Raw genomic sequence first — 21,216 nt, 5'->3', positions numbered from 1 at the left:
GTATATACTGTTTCCCTTTTAAAACACAAATTTATAATAAAAATAATGTAAAATCAAACTATTTTAGTCTCTTATGATCTTTACTTTTTTGGGAAATTAAGTTTCTCAAGACTTTATCCCTCACTGGGAATAATATACCTAGGTATATTTCTCACGTAAGAAAGTTCTATGTATCTTTGAGTTTTGTGTAAAGATATGGTTTGGAATTCAATTTAGTAAAATTCTACAGCTGAGGGTATATGTAAAGTAAGTTTTTAGGCTAAGAAAAGGGATAGTGCATCTTTCAAAGCTCAATGTCATTTTTTTTTTTAATTTAAACACTGTTGAATTATTTCCAAATGTATGCCATTTTTCATTGGTTATGTATTATATTTTAAATGTGCAGCATGAATACATTATTAGTTCCCAACATAAATTTGAAAGTATGTTTCAATACAGTAAATGTTTGTGTATGATATCATGATCACATACATCTACTGTGGAAATATCTCCATGTATATATAGTGCATGGGGCATATGTATATTCACATAATATATGTATGTACCTCTGTACCATTAGGATATAACAACTTGTTTAGAAATTTAGATGTCATTCTGCATATATTCTATATTAACTTAATAGATATTTATGTTTTGTATTGAGAGAAAAATAGTCAATTTAGTGAACAGGTTCTATACACAGCAGTTCCATCTGTCATGGCTTTTCGATGGTAATAGATAATATTATGTTTAACTGCATGTTGAAATACACAATCCATTTAATTTTTAAATTTTTTTGGCAGCAAGAGAAATATCAGCATGCTATTTTTTCCAAATTATGTATTTAAAATTTTATTTTTCTATTGCATATCTGTCTGTTTAATTGCATGGCAAAAAAAAAAAATCTAACCAAATGCATGAGCAAATTGAAATGCAAACCAAAAAAAAAAAAAACATGACTTTTATTTTATTTTATTTTATTTTTTAACGCACATTTTTCTGCTTTATTGAATGTGACAGAGTCACGCTTTTCATTCACCATTGCTTCTCTTTTTCCACTGTCTGTGATTTGCTTGCCAGGAGGAGCTACTATTCTTACTCCTACTACCTGTAAGTAAAAAACGGGTGATATACAACTTTACATGTGTTAAAGATGCAGTATCCCTTTTCAAAAAAACAAGAACAAAAACTTTAAAGATGTTTGTGATTTTGGTGATATTTTCTGGACTCTAAAACTATAAAGTTTAACCATTAACTTATTTTGTTAATCTTTTTAAAAAGGGATATTGTATTTCTGTATGTTCAGCTACTTTTAATTTTATTTATAATTTTCCATTAGTAGCTTTAGACTACAGCCCAAAACATCATTTATTTACTTAAGTCAAATCTGTATCTTGTAAACATGGTACTTCTTATTACAAATCAGGTCAGGTCTAACTGTGATAACATCTTTCTCCACATTTCCAGGAATCCAGGATGAGTTATAACTTCAGAACACCTTTGGTCTGGCCATCTAGGCAAGGAGTATGCTCTTATAAAAGAAAAAAAATGGATAAAATGATAATGTTGCAATGACAAAGAAACAAAGAATCTTTTTAGAAAAGAAAAATTGAGTCAATTTACTATAACTTAAACAGAACAATAATTTTATAAAACCAAGACCAAAAAGAACCCTGTGATCCTACACAGAACACACCTAAGTCTCATCTATTTCCTTTTCTCTTCCAAACTCTTAGCTCACCCTGTACTTAGGTATGGAATATTAGTTTGAATAAGGACAGAGAATATTGTTTCTCTATTTCTCTAGTCATCTTCAGTTTATTACATTAGATGCCAGGGCATTCATCCAATCCAAAGAAATGATGGTATCCTTGGACATTGCTTGGTCAATTTTGATTTGCCAGCTTTTAAAGCTTAAGGACTGTGATTAAGTATGTTTGGGGGCATTTATCCCACAGTATTTGTTTTACTAGGTAAATTTAAGCTAGCTTTACAATAAAATTTGGTAAGAGTCTCAATGACTATAGCAGAGGTCTGCCAATATTTTAAATATTGCAAACGCTTGGCTTCCTGCAATCTGCTAAAACAAGCCCGTGTAAACTAACAGTGCTCATGGCTTATTGTGATGAATTATAATATCCTTGTTAAATCACATTTGATGAAGGCAAAGGTAATTAACTGTACCATTTCATACAATTATGGAGCACTTTTCCTCTTTATAGCCCACCCATATATCCACCTGCAGAAGTTTATGCTGTTGGCTGCTTTGATAATGAAAGTCATTTGCACATCTGTCAAACTCAAATAGTTGCAAAATGAATTGCTTAACTGCCCTGAAGTTCACCACATACATATTACATGTATATATATACTATATATATTTTTCTCTCTCTATAGATAGATATATAGAGATATATACAGAGCATAGATACATATGTATATAAATATGTAGTTTGCTCAAAGAGAGAAAAATCATCAAACACATAGGAATTAAACAGTATTTATGAGAATGTCAGAAAGCTTACCATAAACCATTGCAATATTATAATGGGATTGCCTTCTTAGTGGATGGATAACATTTCTTTATTCTAGGCTATATGGTAGGTTATGATGCTGTTACTGAATTCTTAGGGCTATTAGCATTATCAATCATAATTTGAAAGAATGTCACAAATACATGATTTTAAAAGCTGCTTAAACATACCTAATCTAAATCTAAACAATACCTAGCCTGAATTGGGGATTTTTTAATAAAAGTAAATAAATACAATTTAAAAGAAAACCATTTGTGATCTTTGAGCAAACATCCATTCACATTGTCATAGTGACTGTCACTCATGATCAAAACACTTAACTCTAATGTTAATTTTTATTTCATAATAACCTGAATTAAAGCCTACCTCACAGGGTTGTTGTGAGGGTTCAAATATAAAAACCAAGTTGAAAACACATAGCTGGCAAATAGTAACAAAGGTTATGTATATCCCCCAATAATTTGTCATCTAACAAAGGTTTGTGAATCTGAAAAGTCTTTCATTGCCATGAAAACTTTTATCTGTGGTACATTTGACAAGCTAATTGCTTCTTAACTTTCCTAACCCACAAAATATACATATAAACTATGTACATTTTAAAGTAAATCCTCAAAGTTTAAACCTGTCTTTTCTAAATGCTTTGAACTGCCCATCCTCAAAATTTTAACATTATTTTTAATCCACATTTCAATTGTGTTATTTTCATTCTGAGTTCAATCTCAAATTTTTTGAAGGATGAATCCAGTCTTCTTGTCCAAGAAACAAAGATTGGAAATTATTTCTTAAGGTTTTTTTTCTGTTTTAACACTTTAAAGGGGCAAAACATTTGTGCTTATATTCATATTCTCAAATTTATAACAACTGATGTTTAATTCCTAGAGCCAAGTAGATGCTTCATATTATGGTACACTTTTTAATGTGTCATTAAAAAAAAAACAAAAGGCAGCAACTGCATATAGTGGAACAGCTTAGGCTCAGAACTAGGCCATTCTTCCCTACTTATTAGACAGATAACATTGGACAAGTTATTTAACTTGTCTGAGCCTCAGTGAACTCATTTATACAACTAGAATCCTCATGCTTTTTTCAGTGGTTTGATCTAAGAATTCATTGAATTAACAAATGAAAAGTGTAAAGCATATAATAGGCCTAAATCATCCATTCAGTGAGTATTTATTGAGTGCCTGCTATGTGCCAGAGATGGTCTAAGTACTAGGAGTAATGGTTCTTCCTACCATGGAACACACAGCGGGGAAACAAAAGGTTACTTGCACTGATGTAGGATGAGTGTTGTTAAAGGCACAAAACATGGCACCATCAAAATATCTATCAGAGGAACAGCTGGGTGACTCGGTTAAGCATCTGACTCTTGATCTCAGCTCAAGTCTTGATCTCAAGGTCATGCATTTAAGCCCTGTGTTGGGCTCCATGCCAAGCTTAAAGCACACACACACACACACACACACACACATCCCACACAAACCCACAACACCTATCAAGGAAACCTAACCTGAGGAAGGTTGTATTGGGATCAGGGAAGCCTCCCCGATGCAGTGAGACAGAATGGAAGCTAACCTGATATTAGAGGGAAAGGAACATTGTAGGTCAAAGAACAAACACCTTCTATGATGGTCTAGAGGTAAGTTTGGAAAGTGAAGTCTATAGTCTAAAATATAACCTGCGGATGTTTAATTTGTCCCATGCAGGGTCTCCAAAAAAATAGAACCACTTGAAAAAAAAGTCAGGAAGTTTAACATAAATATTCAGATTCATAACTTGTCTTTAAAAAGTTTTAAGATCAGAAGCTCAATCCTGGGATCAAATGCCAATAGTCACTTAGGCAAGTTGCCCCCTCAATGGCTTTGCAGTTCTCCAAGGTCCCCACCTTTCCATACAGTGTCTTTCCACTGGCAGCAGCACTTGTTTTACTCCCTATCTGAAATTTGTAAGCTTTTTGCAGGGTTTTTACCCACCTAGAAAAATGAGGTAACGCTTTCAATGAATACAGCAAATATTACTAATAAATGATGGTGGTGGTCGTCGTGGTAGTGATGGTGGTGGTGGTAGTTCTTGTTATACTTTTGTAACTGTTGTCTTATTAATAGTAGTGTCATTACCATTATTATTATTTCTTTAAAAAATTAATGCTGTTTGCATCCTAAAGCCTAGTTTATGACAATCTTATTTAAGTGTCAAATCCATTGTATCAGTATATTGAGTGTGTTGAGTTTGTACCCCTGGAGGCCGAGTAATATAATTCTCAGAAAAGGAAAATCCAGAGTAGCTCTCAAATTGCCACATTAATTTTATAAAGGAAAAGCCCTTGGATAGAAACACAAGCATTAAATGAGGCTTTAAAAAATATTTGTAGCACATTTACTCTAGTACAGATACTAATGAGAATCAGAAGAATATGTCCTAGTTAATAATCTAGCTGAGAAATGGCATTCTCCAGACAACTAAGGAGTAATTCCAAGGCAACATAAACCGCTGCCATAAACATAATCTGGCTACTCCAGGCTTTTTAGAATGCCTTTATTTATATTATATATAAATCGCCTTGTTAATGTGATGTAAATGTTTTATATACCTTTAATAGTTTTTCATTGCATGTTTTATGTGTAACATCCACAAAGACCCAGAATGTGTTTCACGTCCTTGATATATAAGATAAAGATGTCAATATTTGAGTAGCTCAAAAGTCCTCTACTAATTTCTAAATCCCCTAAGCCACTTGCCCTGCTGTGTTTATAAGGCATTTCTTCAGTAAATACTCTGCCTTTTGGTTCTAGAACACATTTTTACGATTTGACCATGACTATAACTCAAGATTATGATCATTTGTAGCGTATGTCAACACCGTATTTTCCAAACTCTTCTCAGGGTGCTTTTCTTACACAGTATATAATTTTTCCATATACATATATATGTGTGTGTATTTGCATTAAATCCAGCAGTGGTAAGTTCTATAACTCTCCAGATTAAGTTTGGATTAATGTTATAAATTTGCTGCTAAATATGCTAATGCTACACATGTTGCATTTTTACTGAATAATAAAACAGAGAATGAAGAATGGGATTTCTTTGTGCATTTTATTTGGGTGACTCTAGTAAAATAAACCTTAAAAACTAGTCGTATTATTCCCTAGAAGAACTTCTCAAAGGTGATCAAAAGAATTAATTGCCCAAGAGGAAAGCCAAAATGTAGCTTTAGCTTAAATTTTCCTTGAACAGTTGTACTAAGGAAGTATTTATTTATTGCTTTAATAAAGCATAGTGATAATTTATGACGGTTTTAATGATACAAGACGTGAAAGGCTTCAGTTGACTGCCTAAAAATGTTGAAATATCCATACGACAAATAGTTTTATAGCTACCAGCAGATGTTGTTTGAATATCAAACCTAATTCCTGAAATGATAAAACTTAGAGATACCAAACCACATCTATATGTATTCTTATCCTTGGGCTTTCCTGCACTGCTTACTGCTGGTGTTGTCTCTCCTCCAAGCCTCGCACTAAGTCTCCCTTTTGTATTTGCCTTGGCAGCAAGCTTGCTAAAAAACGCAAAGATGCCATGGGGAACACCCGGCAGGAGATGACTCACATGGTGAATGCTATGGACCGAAGTTATGCTGATCAGAGCACTCTGCACGCAGAAGATCCTCTTTCCATCACCTTCATGGACCAGCATAATTTCAGTCCAAGATGTAAGTTCTTCATTAAAATTTTAATAAGTGGTTTTGAAGCCCTTTAAATCACTTTGAATTCAACACACTACCTTTGAATAGTGAGAAAAAAGTAAAACAGAAATGGAAGAAGCAACCAGAAAGAGAAAAAGTGTAGAGGATATTATGGAATTTTTAGGGAGACTTGTTTTCAGTCTTGATACTGGATTTAGGCTAACTGCAAACTGTGTGACTTATATTACTGTATCATAAAAGATATTCATATGCTATTTAAGGCCAAATCACACATCATTGCTCTAAGTTGAAATACTTGATTACCCACATAAAATGGTTTCACTTCAGAATTTATTTATAATTATTTTGCCATTTGAGTCTTCTTTTGTGTAAGATAAAGTCCCTTTAGAACTTTAACATCGTAATTCTTTCTAGGAAGTATCGGCATGGGTAAAATTATTCAATTATTCTACTAAAGACTCCTACTAGAGAATCTCAGTAATAAAACATTAACAGGGGGAAAGAAGAGACTGCATGCTCTTAGCATCTGATGTGAAATCCCAAAGTTTACTTGCATTGGGGAATTGGCAGGGAACCGTACAATCCATCCATCCATCCATCTGTTCATCCACATTAAAAATTCCTAATGTTGATCTATAAAGGCAGGGCTTTGGAGACGTTTATACTGAAGTACTCCTTAATGGCAGGTGATTTGAATAATTGCCCCACAATCAATATTACTGCTTATCTTCAAATTTCCTGTGAACTTCATATCCTTTGTTCTATAGCATGGTGTTTATTTTGGAACTTAAATTTTAAGTTAAATTCCCTGCCTGTTTCTTCAAACCCTCCCGTAAAATTGAGGCGTGAGGAAGGCAAACCAAGTTTATCCTTGGCCATGCATGTGCAAAGGCATTCCACACAGATTCCAGAGGTTTGCTTCCTCTGGTTTGAAACATGTATATAAGGAAAAAAGCAAACAAAAGAAGTATTGTTTCCTATACAGGTTAAACATGTATGCCTTGGTGAGGAGAAAATAAAGTATTTGCGGGTTGTGTGCATTTATGTCGTTTTATAGAAAGGGAAAGTGTTTTTTTTTTTTTCCTGAAATGTTCAGCTTGGTGAAAATTTTCAATAATTACTGGCCCTAAAAGCAGCCCATAATTTCCCTTGATCTATATCTACAGCAAATTAATAGCTCTAATGCTGTATGAGTCATTTTGAAATTTAATTTTAATCATTAATAGGGCCTTTTTGCTTTACTTTACTTTTACTTCACTATAAGATAAATGATAGAGAAAAACATAAAATATAATTTTAGTTGAAAGTAATTTTTGCTGAAAATATAGATATACCATCTCTCTAACCATCTGATTTAATACTTAGCCAAAAATGATATGAAAGCATTGTTGTTCCCCAAACTTTTCTGCCTATTGCCGATGTTAGTACCTTATTAAGAAGCTTGAATTCAGCAGTGTAACTATTGATATCCACTTATGAATTTGGAAAGAGGATTAAATCTCTTCGAGTTAACTGAAAAAAAATTATTTGGAATGAAAATGAGATAATTACTTCTCTAAGTACTTTGCACTTGATAGATCTAAATGGGTCTCCACCACCACCACCACCCCACCACCGATTTTATAATCTTTATCATGTCAAGTTGAATCTTCCTGGCTGTTAAAATTGAACAGAATGCTGAACTTTAATTATAGATGCACCTTTCCTGGTATTTTGAGATAACCCAAGCTGAAAAAGAGAATTTTACCTTTGCAGGTTATAATAATCAAAGAAAGTTTAATATAGTTCTTGAGAAAGCATAAATCTATTTTAAAGGAAAAATGTAAAATATAACTTTAGGGCAATATATTCCTTCATGAGCTCTGTTTTCCTGCAGTGCCCAATGATCCACTTGTGCCGACTGCTGTGTTAGGTGAGGCCCTAATTCTTTACCGTTCTTTCTTGCATGGATCACACATCCTTGCATGAGTTATAGCTTTGTCTATACAGTAATGATTTACAGTGTAGGAAGCAGCTTGATTTTGAAAATTAAGCCATGATCTTTATCAAAGAGAGCAACTGTCATGAAACCAGTCAGATCTAATGGATTTCAAATTAGTAAAATGCTTTTTCAAAGCAACATATCTTTAAACTCTTGGTTCTGTTAGATTTGGAACAAAAGTACAGTGGCCCTTAGTATATCACTAACATTTATATATGCAGGTTAGCAGAATGAACCCAAATGCACACATCTCAGGGGCCAGTGCTACCTGAATAATTAGTTTATATATAAAAATCTACTTGATGGAAATATTTTTACAATTCCCCTAAGTTTATAGCAACTAAAGAACACATTTCCAAGTAAATATTTAAGGATGTGTATATTTGCTTGCATTTGTCTTTATAAAGAATTAATAAATGCAGGTAAAGTTGCTACAATATTGATGTGGGGTTTTGCATTCTACATGCATCTTGTGTGATGTGTTACCCTTCAAGAAATCTAGAATAAGCCAAGGTTTGCCACTGTACAACATCTAAGACAAATGGTGTTGCTAGTGATAAATAAGACCTTTTCAAATGTAAAATTAATGTTTAATCTAACTGTATATTTAAGAATGGAATGAGTTTCATTTCAATTTGTACTCTATTCCTTGACTAATTACATACCAATGACTCATGACCCGCTTGCTTATATGTTAACAAGTTCTATTATCAGTTTTACCTTCATGTTTCTAGTATTTAAGATGTAACCAAAGATATATGGAAATTGCCATACAAACGTATCTTAAACGTTCCCAATTCTCTTATGAAATATAAATATTCAAATTCCCTGTGAACATAAAACTTTATCTTATATTTTGTGCATGTTTTTATTATCCATGTGTTCAATATTTAAAATACATTTTTTAAATATTTGGGAACAATACAACTAATTCAGTTAAGTGAAATATACCTCTTTTTTTACTAAAATAATTTTTAAACTTATAATTTTATAATATAAAGAATATACATCCTGACAAAATCTGGAATTCATCCCAATGGGTAGCTCAGTCATGTAAAGGAGGAACCGGGAATCATGATCATTGGAATGGCACCAAATGCCTCAGAAAATGTCATTTTCTTTTGAGCAGAATACTATACAATGCTATCACCACCAAATTAATAAGTAAAATTCAATTAAAATATTAAAAACTCACCGAGGAAAAGTTAGTTACCTAAGTGTTCAAGTTTCATTACAGTAATATTCTAAGAAAATGTTGAATTGGGTCCAACTCTTAGTTCTCCTGAGGACTCATGATATGAACCCATGAAAGTGCCTTATATAAGTCTTTGCTTTCCCGGTTTTATAAAAAGAAAATGAAATAATAAGGATGAGTTTTATAAACTATAAAGTTTAAAAGATTATTGCAATAGTTTGCCTTGTGAAAAGGGGTATTTATGTTTAAGGAAGCCTACAGTTAACACAATAGTTGTGAAATCTATTCATATAAGCAATTGTTATGTATCTTATTTCATTTTGAAAGTCAAGCTGGCTTTTTTTTAAATTATTCTTTAAAAACTAAATCCCATCAGTCATATCAGATGCAGAAATAATTTGTTGCATTTTTCATCATTCTTGGAATCATAGTGTTTATAGTTGCTGTACATCCATTTGATTTTGTATTTGTAAAGCAATTTTTGAAGTCGCTTCAAATATTGCTTGGTATTAATACCTACGTACTGATCTTAAAAGCGCTTAGAAACTTTTCATATTGATTCATATTTTTGTTTTTTTGTGTTTTACTGCTTCATTGGGTTAAAGTCCCTATAACTGGTAAGTGCATTGCAAAGAATTCTAGAAAACTTTTCCATCAAGGAAATATTCGAAGTTATTATTCTTAAATGTGTAATAAGGACAATGATTAGAACATGTACTCTCACTGCTAGTGACATTATTAGGTGGTGTAATGAGGTGGAAATGTATTGAGATTAATAATTCATCTGTGATTACTTTAATGAATAATGCTTATTGTATTAATGTGTTCAAGCTTAATGCAAAACAGAAAGCATTGTCTATTTCATATTGGACAATACCATGTAAGATTTGGAATATGAGTGAATTCTCTGTTTCTCACTGAGCCTTTTACAATTGTAAATATTCTGCTGCTCCAGCAGGTATGGTATGAGCTCTGGGGCTGCCCCGTAAAGCCCGGGCTACCGTATTCCAGCTTGGGTGATTGCGTTTTGCCTCTCCAACATTATCCGTCCTCTTTGCTTCTCATCCTAAGCTGTATATTCTGTGCTAGTGCCCAAGCCAGTGGCTTCTCAGTTTAACTTATATGTTAACCTTTATGTCAATCTATTGATTGTAATATTTTAGCAAAGATAGATCAGTTGAGAGTAGTCTCATAGGAAGTAAAGGGTATTCATGAATCGTGTTTGCTAGCAAATGTTTGTGTGTAGAGGCATGGGCAACACCCAACGAAAGGACATTAGTTCAGTTGGGGTTTTTGGATTCAGTGTCATATTTTTAAAAATAAGTGCCAAGAGAAAAGAGAAGAAAAGAGAAGAAAAGAAAAGGAAAGGAAACAAACAAACAAACAAAAAAAAACCATTCAGCCTAGTAAGAGAAAGTAAAATAATGCAATCAAACTAAATTATAGACGCACACAAATCTGATTGTGGGGTTCTTTTTTTTTTTCCTTCTCCAGGAAGAAAGAATGTTTATCATGGGGACAACAATTCATTTTTTGCCATTTCCTATTTGTAGAGTTGGTGATAGAACAGGCAAATGTATCAGCACTTGAAATATGTTTGACTGTTAATTAAATATCGTTCTCTACAGTATGCATTATCATTAAAAACAAAAGTTCTCCCTAAGAGTGTACTTTCTCTTCTGTTAATGAATATGGCAGTATAATGCTTTCCAAAGTAACACCCCTTAAAACATTTGTTTTTTTTTTAAGTGGTAAGTTTAAATGTGGTAAATATAAGCATGCTTTTTCTCGTTGTAATGATTAGTGCTGTGGTCATTAAAATAATATTTATTCTTCATAGGTATAATGTTCTTGTTCATTTCTTCCTTGTGACATAAAGAGACTTAAAAGTTTCATTTTCAGCTCATAATACAATTGGGGTGGGGCCTACTCTGTAATGTGGGTGGTGGGGGCTTCCGTTTGTCTTAACTGATTCATTCACCAAAATTTTTATTGAATGACAGCTTTGCACCGGTCGCTAGGAATAAAAAGACAACTATGACCCTGTCTCTGCCCTGAGTGTTCAGAGTTTAGTGAAAAGAAATCGATTACTAAAGAAATGACTGAAATACAGAGTAAAGTGAAAGGACATGGTGTAGAACAGGAGGTCACGGGAACGTAAAGAAGGAGCTGGGTAGCTCAGCCTGGATGGATCAGATCCAGAGGAACTGCCTACACTACCTGCCCATTCTGTCCCAGAGACATACCCTACTTGCTTTCACGCAGTGGCCACAAAAGTCAAAACATATTTATGGTAAAATCAACAGGTAAAATCATAATAAACCCGAGGGCATACAGACGGAGTCTAAACGCATGTGTAACCCAGCCAGCAGACTTAGTGCGGCCAGGGCACGACTCTGCAGGATGCCCGCGTTTCCCAGTCTGGGATGCACCATGCTCAGAAGCCCCAGGTGGCAGCCCTGTGGGGACGGGTTGCCTAGACTGGGTCTGAGCGAGGTTGGGGTATGGTGGGGAAGGAGGCTGTTCAGGTCACTGGACAGTGAAAAAAAAAAACAAAACTCTCCAACAATTGACAACCGGATCTCTGTGCTGCTGTGACTGCAGGTTCAAGAAACAGGAGAACCCCACAAAATCTCCCACTAACACCTTCTGAGAGTGGATCAGATGTCTACATCTCACAGCACCCAGTATCTTGCTGACCTAGATGTAGTAAACTGACCTCAGATCTTGAGCTGCTGTCAGAGGCTTTGTCCTCACAGGGAAGCCGCCCTAGACCTGTGCTAGATTTCTTTTTCATCCTCCTGTGATCAGAAAAATCTGAAGTTCTTATAATTTTCTTTGCATAGATATGTATTAAACAAGGTAACTCTGTCTTTCTTTTAATCTTCTGGAATCCGAAAAATGCCAGATGAGAACCACAGTGCGACAGCGGAATCCAGTCGTCTACTGGACGTACCTCGCTACCTCTGTGAGGGAACGGAATCCCCTTACCAGACGGGACAGCTGCACCCAGCCATCAGGGTCGCCGACCTACTGCAGCACATTAATCTCATGAAGACATCAGACAGCTACGGGTTCAAAGAGGAGTATGAGGTGAAAGTTACTAAACCATGTTACATTTTATTTCTAATCAAATAGTGTGATTTAATGTCTTTTCCTCCCTTTAGCATAATAAGGAGTGACGTCTACTCCGTAGACGCATATATAAACGTGTGTCTATGAGAATATCCTCAAATGTGTATGTGGGAAGAAGGGAGGGGCAGATGAAATTGAAAGAAAGGGACACTTTCTGGGTCAAAACTCACTTGAAGAATTCTTAAAACTTGGATTCCAGAATTTTATTGTGCTATTTAAAAACTGCTCTGTTAGACCTCATATCTCCCCCACTGAAAAAATCCATTAAACAGGATCCTTTGAGTCCCACTGTTACTATTACAGATTCAACCATTTGAATGCCTTAAGCAGTAGGGCTACCTCTCTGCCTCCTTGCGTGTGGACCCCCTGGTGAGAATTGGGGTCCATCTCTGTGTTCTAAATGTCCTACTTGTCACTCTCGGTTTTCTCTGTGGCTTACTGGTTGGAAGTGGCTGAGAACAAAAACAGATCACTGCAAATCCAGACAACGCTAAGAAGCCAAAAGAAGGATGTGGGAAAGTCTTCTTCCAACCTTACTTCCCCTTCCTACTAAATCCAAAATACAAGTAGAAGTCACACTGCACAGGGAGTGATTTAAACTTGTCATCTCAATAAACACAATATAGCAGAAAGGAAAAAGTTCCTTCGCCACTCTGCACACTTCCTGAGAGGTGTCCGCCTCGGGCACGGAAGGAAGTTTCTCCACAGCCAAGTAGGTACCACCCTGTACACGCACTGAAAGTGAAAGGATCCAAGCAGTACTTGACTTTGAAAGACCATCTGAAATGCATTCAACTTCTCGAGGAATCTTCTGAACTCTATTTTATTTCCAGATTGCCTGTATACCTGAGTTTGGGAGCAAATAAAATTAGCTGGGAGTTTTGAGAGTCGGTTGTAGACAAGTACCGGAAACACTACGCTCTGGCAACAAAATAGTGCAAGGAATTATAATATCCTGCCAAAGATGGGGGTTTTTTTTGTTCATCTCATGTGTATTCCTGTGTACCTCATTTCAAAGACCGTTGATTCTTTGAAGACCCCATTTCCTGTGTTGAGCAAAGTTTAAGTTTTACTGCAAAAAGAAATCTATACGCATATTTTAAATTGCTGCATATGGTAATTAAACCAATCAGCAAATTCATCTGTTCCAAGATTCTTGGATATGGTGGCTCTTTTTAATTTTCATATGGTCCCTTGTAGAGACTCAGTCCTTTTCATGATCTTCAAAGAAACTGCCATGTGATGTATTGCACACGATTTAATGAATAATTATGGGGGAAAACAGGTTTTCTTTTTTCCTGTTATAAATGCTAGAGTAAAAACATTGGAAAGATACTCATTAAAAATAGTTTTGAAGTTGTGATGCTTTCCCTACTTCCATCTCTCAAAGTTGTAGCAATCTTAGATTTGAAATCGTTTCAAGCTCCTTTTTTTCCCCCTGAAGTTGTTTCTTGTCCTTATTTTGAACTCAGTCCAGTCCTAGATGAACAAGAGTCCAACAAACTTTGAGATCTGAAAAGAGAACTTGTTTACTACTCTAGGACTCCCTTCCGCCATGAGAAAAGTGGCTTTTATTATTTTGGTCTTCAGAACAGATAAAACCTGAATCAAGAAAAAGAGTTAAATTCAGTCTTCTTGTTACTTTTTTTTTTTTCCAGAGCTTCTTTGAAGGACAGTCCGCATCTTGGGATGTAGCTAAAAAAGATCAAAATAGAGCAAAAAATCGATATGGAAACATTATCGCATGTAAGTTCTCCTACAATTCTTGGTGAATGTAAATATTGTGTGTAGCAGCTAAGTAGTAAGCGACAAGGCCTCCTTATATGGTTTTAAACTTTAAGAGAGTTTATAAATCGCAGCTGTTTATAAAGTAATCTGTATAATATCAAAACAGCATTGGCCCTTGGCAGTGACTCTGAAGTTGTCGTCATTTTTGTTAATTAAATTGACTCAGACTCTTCACCCTGTGGAGATAACGTGCTCTTTGATTTTATGTTTGCACATAAATGCGTGGAGGTGTTACTGACAGCTGAGAGGACCAGGATAATGAAAAAGAAAGGTCTTTTCAGTGATAAATTGCTAAAACGCTTCTACCAAGCGTATTCAAGGTGGGAGTGTTATTCTTTCCATAGAACCTTTATTTCTTGCTCGGAGCCAGTGCCTGACTCCTGTTGCTCCTTGTTATTTGTCATCAGGGACATCATTAAGGCTTCAAGGTGTCTACATGGGATAAACCAATTGGTTATCCTATGAAACCGCAGGAACGGTAAGGAAAGGAACACGTTTAGTTTGTAACAGTGCCACACTCAGTCCCCAATTTAAATTATTTTAAAACGTCTTCTGAATACGTCAGAATTCAACCTCACGTCTCGAGAAATAAGATGTCAGGAGCAGAGATTGAAACTTCCTCTCAGTTCTGTGGCTCGTGTGCTGTAACATGCAGCAGGGAAAGATCCCCCCCCCATTTAGAGCCAGGTCTAAGAGGCGGGACTAGAATGACTCAAATGATGACTCATCATTTGATTACCACGCTCCCGAAAAGCTTCCTCACTATGAAGATGCTAGCCATCGAATCTTTATTGATGGGATAGTGTAATAAGTCATGAGCCCATTAAAGTTCTTGTGTTTCCTTAAGGAGATTTGAATAGTAGTGTATTATGGATAAGCTCTCAGCCACCACTGGATTCCTTTTGGTGTCTGCAGAGGTCATTGTCTCAGAACGGAGGGGAAATTTTTAATAAGTTCATCTTATTGTTCAAAACCTTTAGATGACCACTCCAGAGTAATTCTGCAACCTGTTGAGGATGATCCTTCTTCCGATTACATTAATGCCAACTATATAGATGTAAGTATTTTTATAGTTCGGTGTGCCCAATTTGTTGGCTTATACATGTGAATCTTTTTGCTTGTTATTACCTATAAAGTGATTGCTAGCTTTTTAAAATAAAGAACAAACTGTACACTTTTCCTTGTTCTACGTCCTAGTACTTACTGACGTTGTTGTGCTTTCTTTCACACCTGACTTTGGTTTGGGCTGTAGATTTGGCTGTACAGGGATGTAAGTACCACTATATGTAAATAACAGCACCCTATTATAAATATTTAATATAACTACTCTTAATTACAGTTATTACTAATGCTTACTACTAGTTACCTCTGCATGCTTCACCTAATTAGCCTCATACGGTATATCTATGTTCATTTTTTCGTAACTCCTTTACATGTGTGAAGATCTATTTTACCTCCTTCCCTTTGCTATGTTTAGAAACACAGGACCATTTTTAGCTTTTGACAAGTTATTCTGTACTCGAGTTTTATTTGTTGATGATTTCTGTTTCTGGCTTTTATTCTTCCCTTTCCCCAAACATGTGAGAAGCTGGATAGTATGATGTGTATTAGCGTTTCTGAAATTTTACTTTTTACATTTGACTTCTGATGTTAAAAATGGGTAGGAAGACTATTTTGTGGTGTGTGGTATTGGCTTGTTAAAGTATTAAAATTACTTAGGCAAAAGCATTACTAAATTGCATTTGTAAAAGACACATATCACACATATATATCGAACTGTGCAAACCAAAAAAAAAAAAAAAAGTCTGTTTTGATCATATGCTCCACTGTTACATTTTGGTTACAAACGTTATCTACGTGCAAATTGTTGATTTAATGGAAAGTGATTAGCAATTCAAAGATAAAACATTGTCGAGGAAACAATAATACTGCATTACATGGAAGAAGGACAGGCTCTTTATTCATGTTCCCTGGTCAAAATTATGCCGGGAACCTTGGGACTGTCGCTTCACCTCTGTGCCTCCATTTCCTTACATGTACAGTGGGGATAATAATAATAGTTCTAACCTCATCGTTATGAGAATTAAATAAAGCAATGCATGTTGAACATTCAGCACAATACCTAGCACATCTAAAGCACTCACGAAACTTCAGCTATTTTCAAATAATTCAATCCTAAGTGTGCTGAGATTCATCAGTTCAAAACATGCGTTAATTGTGAGGCAAAAGGTAGAAGGATCAAATACTGCAGCATCTATGTCGTATGCATTTATGGTTGCATAAAACATAGGAAAATCAGGCCCCAACTTTGTCTAATTCCCATAAATAGGAAATTAGTTCTGTCACATTTATTAAATTCATGCTTTATAGTTATTTTGTGAACTGTCATCATTGATATCTTTGAATTAATTTTATTACGTATAGTCTCTGAGTATATTGGTGAAAATTCTGGTCATCATTTGACTCGAGTTTACTCAATATTTTAAATTAATCAGACATCTCAAAAGAGAAGGCTAAGCTAATGTCCACTCTTTAAAAAAATGCAACAGTTTTCTGACAAATATGTACTCGTTCTTTGCCTATTCAGTTTAACCTTGGTTCTCTGCCAAGACCTATACACTGGAGCCTTGTCATACTACTACTCTATGCTTCGTATGGTAAACCCGTGTTCCAAGTGAGACTGTGTTGTTGCCCAGTCGTGCTGTTAAGACCCCAGTGTATTTTGGCCGATGACTATACAACTCTATAACGTTCCCTTTCCCGTTAGTTTATTATACGTAAGACTCTTCTGCAATTGGTAAATTTTTTCATGAAAATCGGGAGATGAAATGTTTATAAAGCTTGGAAGAAAAATCTTTCCATGAAAAATTGTACTATCTGGTATAAGAAGAGGTAGGAAACTTCCAAACTGGCAGCAGTATGATGCTCAGCCACTTAAATATTAGATTGGGGATTTCAGCTTACATGCGTTTGTATGCACATCGAGTTGCCCACAGCAAATGTGGGCAAATTGTCCCACGGGCTTTTGCCAAAGCCCTTTGATAAAGACAAAACAAATTTGAAGCTTAACCCTATGATACCGTTAACGCTCGTGCAATATATTCATGATGTCCTGGAATTCAAATCAATTGAGAGCAACTAACAACTTATTTCTTATCAGGAATAATTTCTTTGTTGACCTAGCATTAAATGCTTGACCACCTAAAGCTCTTGGCACACTCAAAAGGAAAAAGCGCTAAATTTTTTGTTCAGGATAAGATGCATTTTATTTAAAACTCTTCCTTCCCTATATATATATGTGTGTACCTGTAATTATGTGTGTGTAAACTAATACTATCGGCACACACAAAATAGTTTTGGCAGATTCCTGAACATATTGCAGTACGGGAATATTCTCTAAAATATCTCAGCAGGACTCTGACTTAATGCACTCATGCATTGTCCAGCTCTAACATTGGAATGTTCTGTTATTATTTTATGGTTCTAATATGTCGTTGTCCATTTGTAATGCAGTGTGTTGTACTTTTGGATGATACAATGAGATTTAATATTTTTGAACACGATTTGCCAGGAATGAATGACTAAAGATTAACATGAAGGCATAAACATTTTAGTAAAACCAAACAATATCTACGCGGTTATTCCCTAGCAAACAAAACTCAATTACGCAATACATATTCTAATCTGAGCCTTAAAACATTTAATTTTTGTTTTATGTTTACCTTTCAGATAACCTAGGTTTGAGAAGTGAACTATGAGTTCACTACTCATTTCTGGACTTTTTACTATAACTTAATCTTAACAGGTGGTTGTCTTCATCTTTTTATGCCTTCATTCATTTATTTCTAATACTGATGTAAAATGATAACCAATTTGTTCTCCTATTTTAGGGCTACCAGAGACCAAGCCACTACATTGCAACTCAAGGTAAAACATTGCCTTTTTAAATGTTTTAGAGCAACCAAACTTGCATATTCATCCATCTAGTGGTTTATTTGCCGTTTTATCTGACTTAACTGGAAAAAAAAAATCACATCTTCTGAGACTGCTCTTTATTCATTTGTATAATAGGATTCGTTTTATCTGTGTAAAACATATACAAATTGAAACTTGATTTATTTTTTAATTAAAATAAAAGAGCAGCTGCTGATTTGTGCTTTGGGTTTTGGTATTCTGATGTCCCAGAGTCAATAGTGCTGGACACAGGAATTACTTTTGAGGGAAGCCAGAAAGGTCTCACTTGGTATAAGTTGTCTTTTTTTTTTTTTTTTTTTTTTTTTGTGATCCTGGAGTGGAGTATTGCCCAAGACCAATAATGTTATAATGAAATGTTAGACCTTCTTCCAAAATATTTTTTACAAAAAAATTTGTCTCAAGGGCTAAGGGGGACTTCATCAAGTTCATTCTGTGTAGAAAATAAGAAAAAGGCAGAGAAGTCTTGTTACAGTAGCACACTAGGGAATAAGAACATCCTAAAACACTTCCAGATATCTCTCCAGATTGACCACTGACCATCAGAAAAGAAACCTAGCCCATGCATTTATTTCTTAAAAGAGGAAAGTAAAGCAAGAGTGCTGCTGTTTTGAAAGAGATAATTTTCTGAGTATTTTCACATATCTTTGGATTACCTGAGTTGAATTGTAAACTCTTTAAAGTCAGAAAGATCATTCATGGTGAACAATATTCTAGGTTGGTTTGTTTATTTGTTTCTTGTCCTGAGTAGAGTGTAGCCCAGTAGACACTTCTGTGGTCTGGAGATGACAATATAAGGGTGGAATGTATGCTTATATGTATGAATGTTTCTTCATTAACCCCTGAATGTGCCCTGTTTTACAAATGATGTGGGTAGATTTAATTGGTAATATATGCTGAATTTAAGTTATTTCAGTGACATTTCTGTGTTAGACCTTCAATATTATTTTTTATTGTATTTACCGTGATTTTTACCTTATGCATATTCTTACCACTTAGTTCTTCTAATCACAAAATTTCTCTGATAACAAAATATTCAAATTAATTTCTTCAAAGGCCCAGTTCATGAAACAGTATATGATTTCTGGAGAATGATCTGGCAAGAACAGTCTGCCTGCATTGTGATGGTTACAAATTTAGTTGAGGTTGGCCGGGTAAGAGAAAAAAAGATTTTTTTTTTCTTGTTCACTAAACATAAGTTGAGTAGCCAAACATAACACACTTAGAATAGAATCTCATTCCATAGTTTTAAAAATTCATAGACATAGCATTTCAAATGAGTGTTCCTCATTGAACCTTTGATAGCTAAGAAATTATTTGATGTCTTACTGAGTAATAAAAGAAACTTTGAGTTTATATAGATTCTAATTGCATCATCGGGCTTCTATGTTATAATGAGACTACACAAAGCTTTTCTATTTATTGTGTAATAGATGCTTTTATCTCATTTATAGTTTTTTTATATTTTTACTGTAACCTAAAGAGCTACCACTGGAATTAAACCATCTTGGTTAAAATGTATGCAGGCCCACCTACATACCCTTTTTGTCATTTAGGTTAAATGCTACAAGTATTGGCCTGATGATACTGAAGTTTATGGTGACTTCAAAGTAACCTGTGTGGAAATGGAACCACTTGCTGAATATGTAGTGAGGACATTCACCCTGGAAAGGGTAAGCTATCGAAAATTTTCTCCTAAAATATGTTTATTGAAATTGTTTTTCTCTTAGAGTTCCCATCAAGATTTATTTTGATGCTGCTATAAAAGCATCCATTCACGCATGCATTCATTCATTCATTCATTCAATTTCACAAATATTTTTTCGAGAGCATGCCATGTGCCAGGCATGTTTGTAAACCTTAGGACACATATTAAACACATAAATGATTTCTGTTTTGAAAGATGGTCTAGAATCATGTGAAAAATCACAAAACTAGAAAACCAGAGAAAATCAATAGAACAAAAGAAAAATTAAACATAAGCCAAAAACCAACAGAAAATAATAAATGAAATCAAAAAGCTAGCTCTTGGAAAAGATCAATAAAATATTAAACCACTATCAATTCTAAATGAGGGACAATCAAAAGTGTGCAATATTAGTAAACACAAGAAAGATGTAGCTACTCTTATACTGGCTGTTGGGAAAGCTATAAGAAATACTACATGTAAACTTGGAGATGGAGATTTTAGTCTAGATACATTTATATCTAGTAAAGACTAATTCTCAAAATTTGACTGAGAAGACTTAAAAACCTGAACAGATGACAGAAGAAAATGGAATCTTAAATTTTACCATTGAAATTGCACTATGGTTTTATAGTTGAGGTTTCTTTAACTTCTAACAAATAGTTAATGCCTATGTTTATAAAACTATTTAAACCATGGAAGGCCATTAAAACCAACTAACTATATTCTAAAATCTGTGTGTGTGTGTGTGTGCACGCGCACACACACTTTGCAGACCAATTTCATTCAAGAATATACTCGAAAAAAGTTCAAAATAAAATATCAAAAATTTGAAACCCAGCTGTGAATTAAGAAAACGTCACAACATGACCTATAATGATTGTGTTCTAGGAATGCAAGGATATTACACTGGTGGTGGGAAATCTAGCTGAATATTTCATCACATCTTCTTTAAAGGAACAAAAACATAGGATTTTATTAATAGATAGTGTAAAGTACTTACTTTTTCTTAAAAGACGTAATCTATATTAGGAAAATAAGGAGGCTGCTTCAACATGATAAAGATGATTCAACAATAACTATAGCATGCATATTAAGGGGTAAAAATCCTACAGGGGTCGCTATGTAATCAGAAGTGTAATGTGGATAATCAGTCTCATTAGCATTCAAAATTTTGGGAAGTTCTAGTAAATGAAATAAGACAACAAAAGGAATAAATTGCCTATTAGAAAAACTAAAATT

General features: G+C 34.6%; 1 protein-coding gene across 2 annotated transcripts in view; it reads left to right on the top strand.

The window, feature by feature from the left end:
- The window catches only part of PTPRK (protein tyrosine phosphatase receptor type K), a 553,399-nt gene that overhangs the window by 513,557 nt on the left and 18,626 nt on the right, over positions 1-21,216 (top strand). For both annotated transcript variants that reach the window (XM_041730420.1, XM_041730427.1), the window contains 8 exons: positions 6,062-6,222; positions 12,301-12,485; positions 14,186-14,273; positions 15,296-15,372; positions 15,568-15,585; positions 18,206-18,242; positions 19,344-19,441; positions 19,844-19,960. In XM_041730420.1, coding sequence (XP_041586354.1) covers positions 6,062-6,222; positions 12,301-12,485; positions 14,186-14,273; positions 15,296-15,372; positions 15,568-15,585; positions 18,206-18,242; positions 19,344-19,441; positions 19,844-19,960 — 781 coding nt within the window. The remainder of the gene's footprint in view (positions 1-6,061; positions 6,223-12,300; positions 12,486-14,185; positions 14,274-15,295; positions 15,373-15,567; positions 15,586-18,205; positions 18,243-19,343; positions 19,442-19,843; positions 19,961-21,216) is intronic.

The sequence above is a fragment of the Vulpes lagopus genome, chromosome 2 (assembly GCF_018345385.1).
Source record: "Vulpes lagopus strain Blue_001 chromosome 2, ASM1834538v1, whole genome shotgun sequence".
NCBI classification, from domain to species: domain Eukaryota; kingdom Metazoa; phylum Chordata; class Mammalia; order Carnivora; family Canidae; genus Vulpes; species Vulpes lagopus.
Note: the sequence above shows the minus strand (reverse complement) of the source record. Positions and strands in the feature narration are given on the sequence as shown.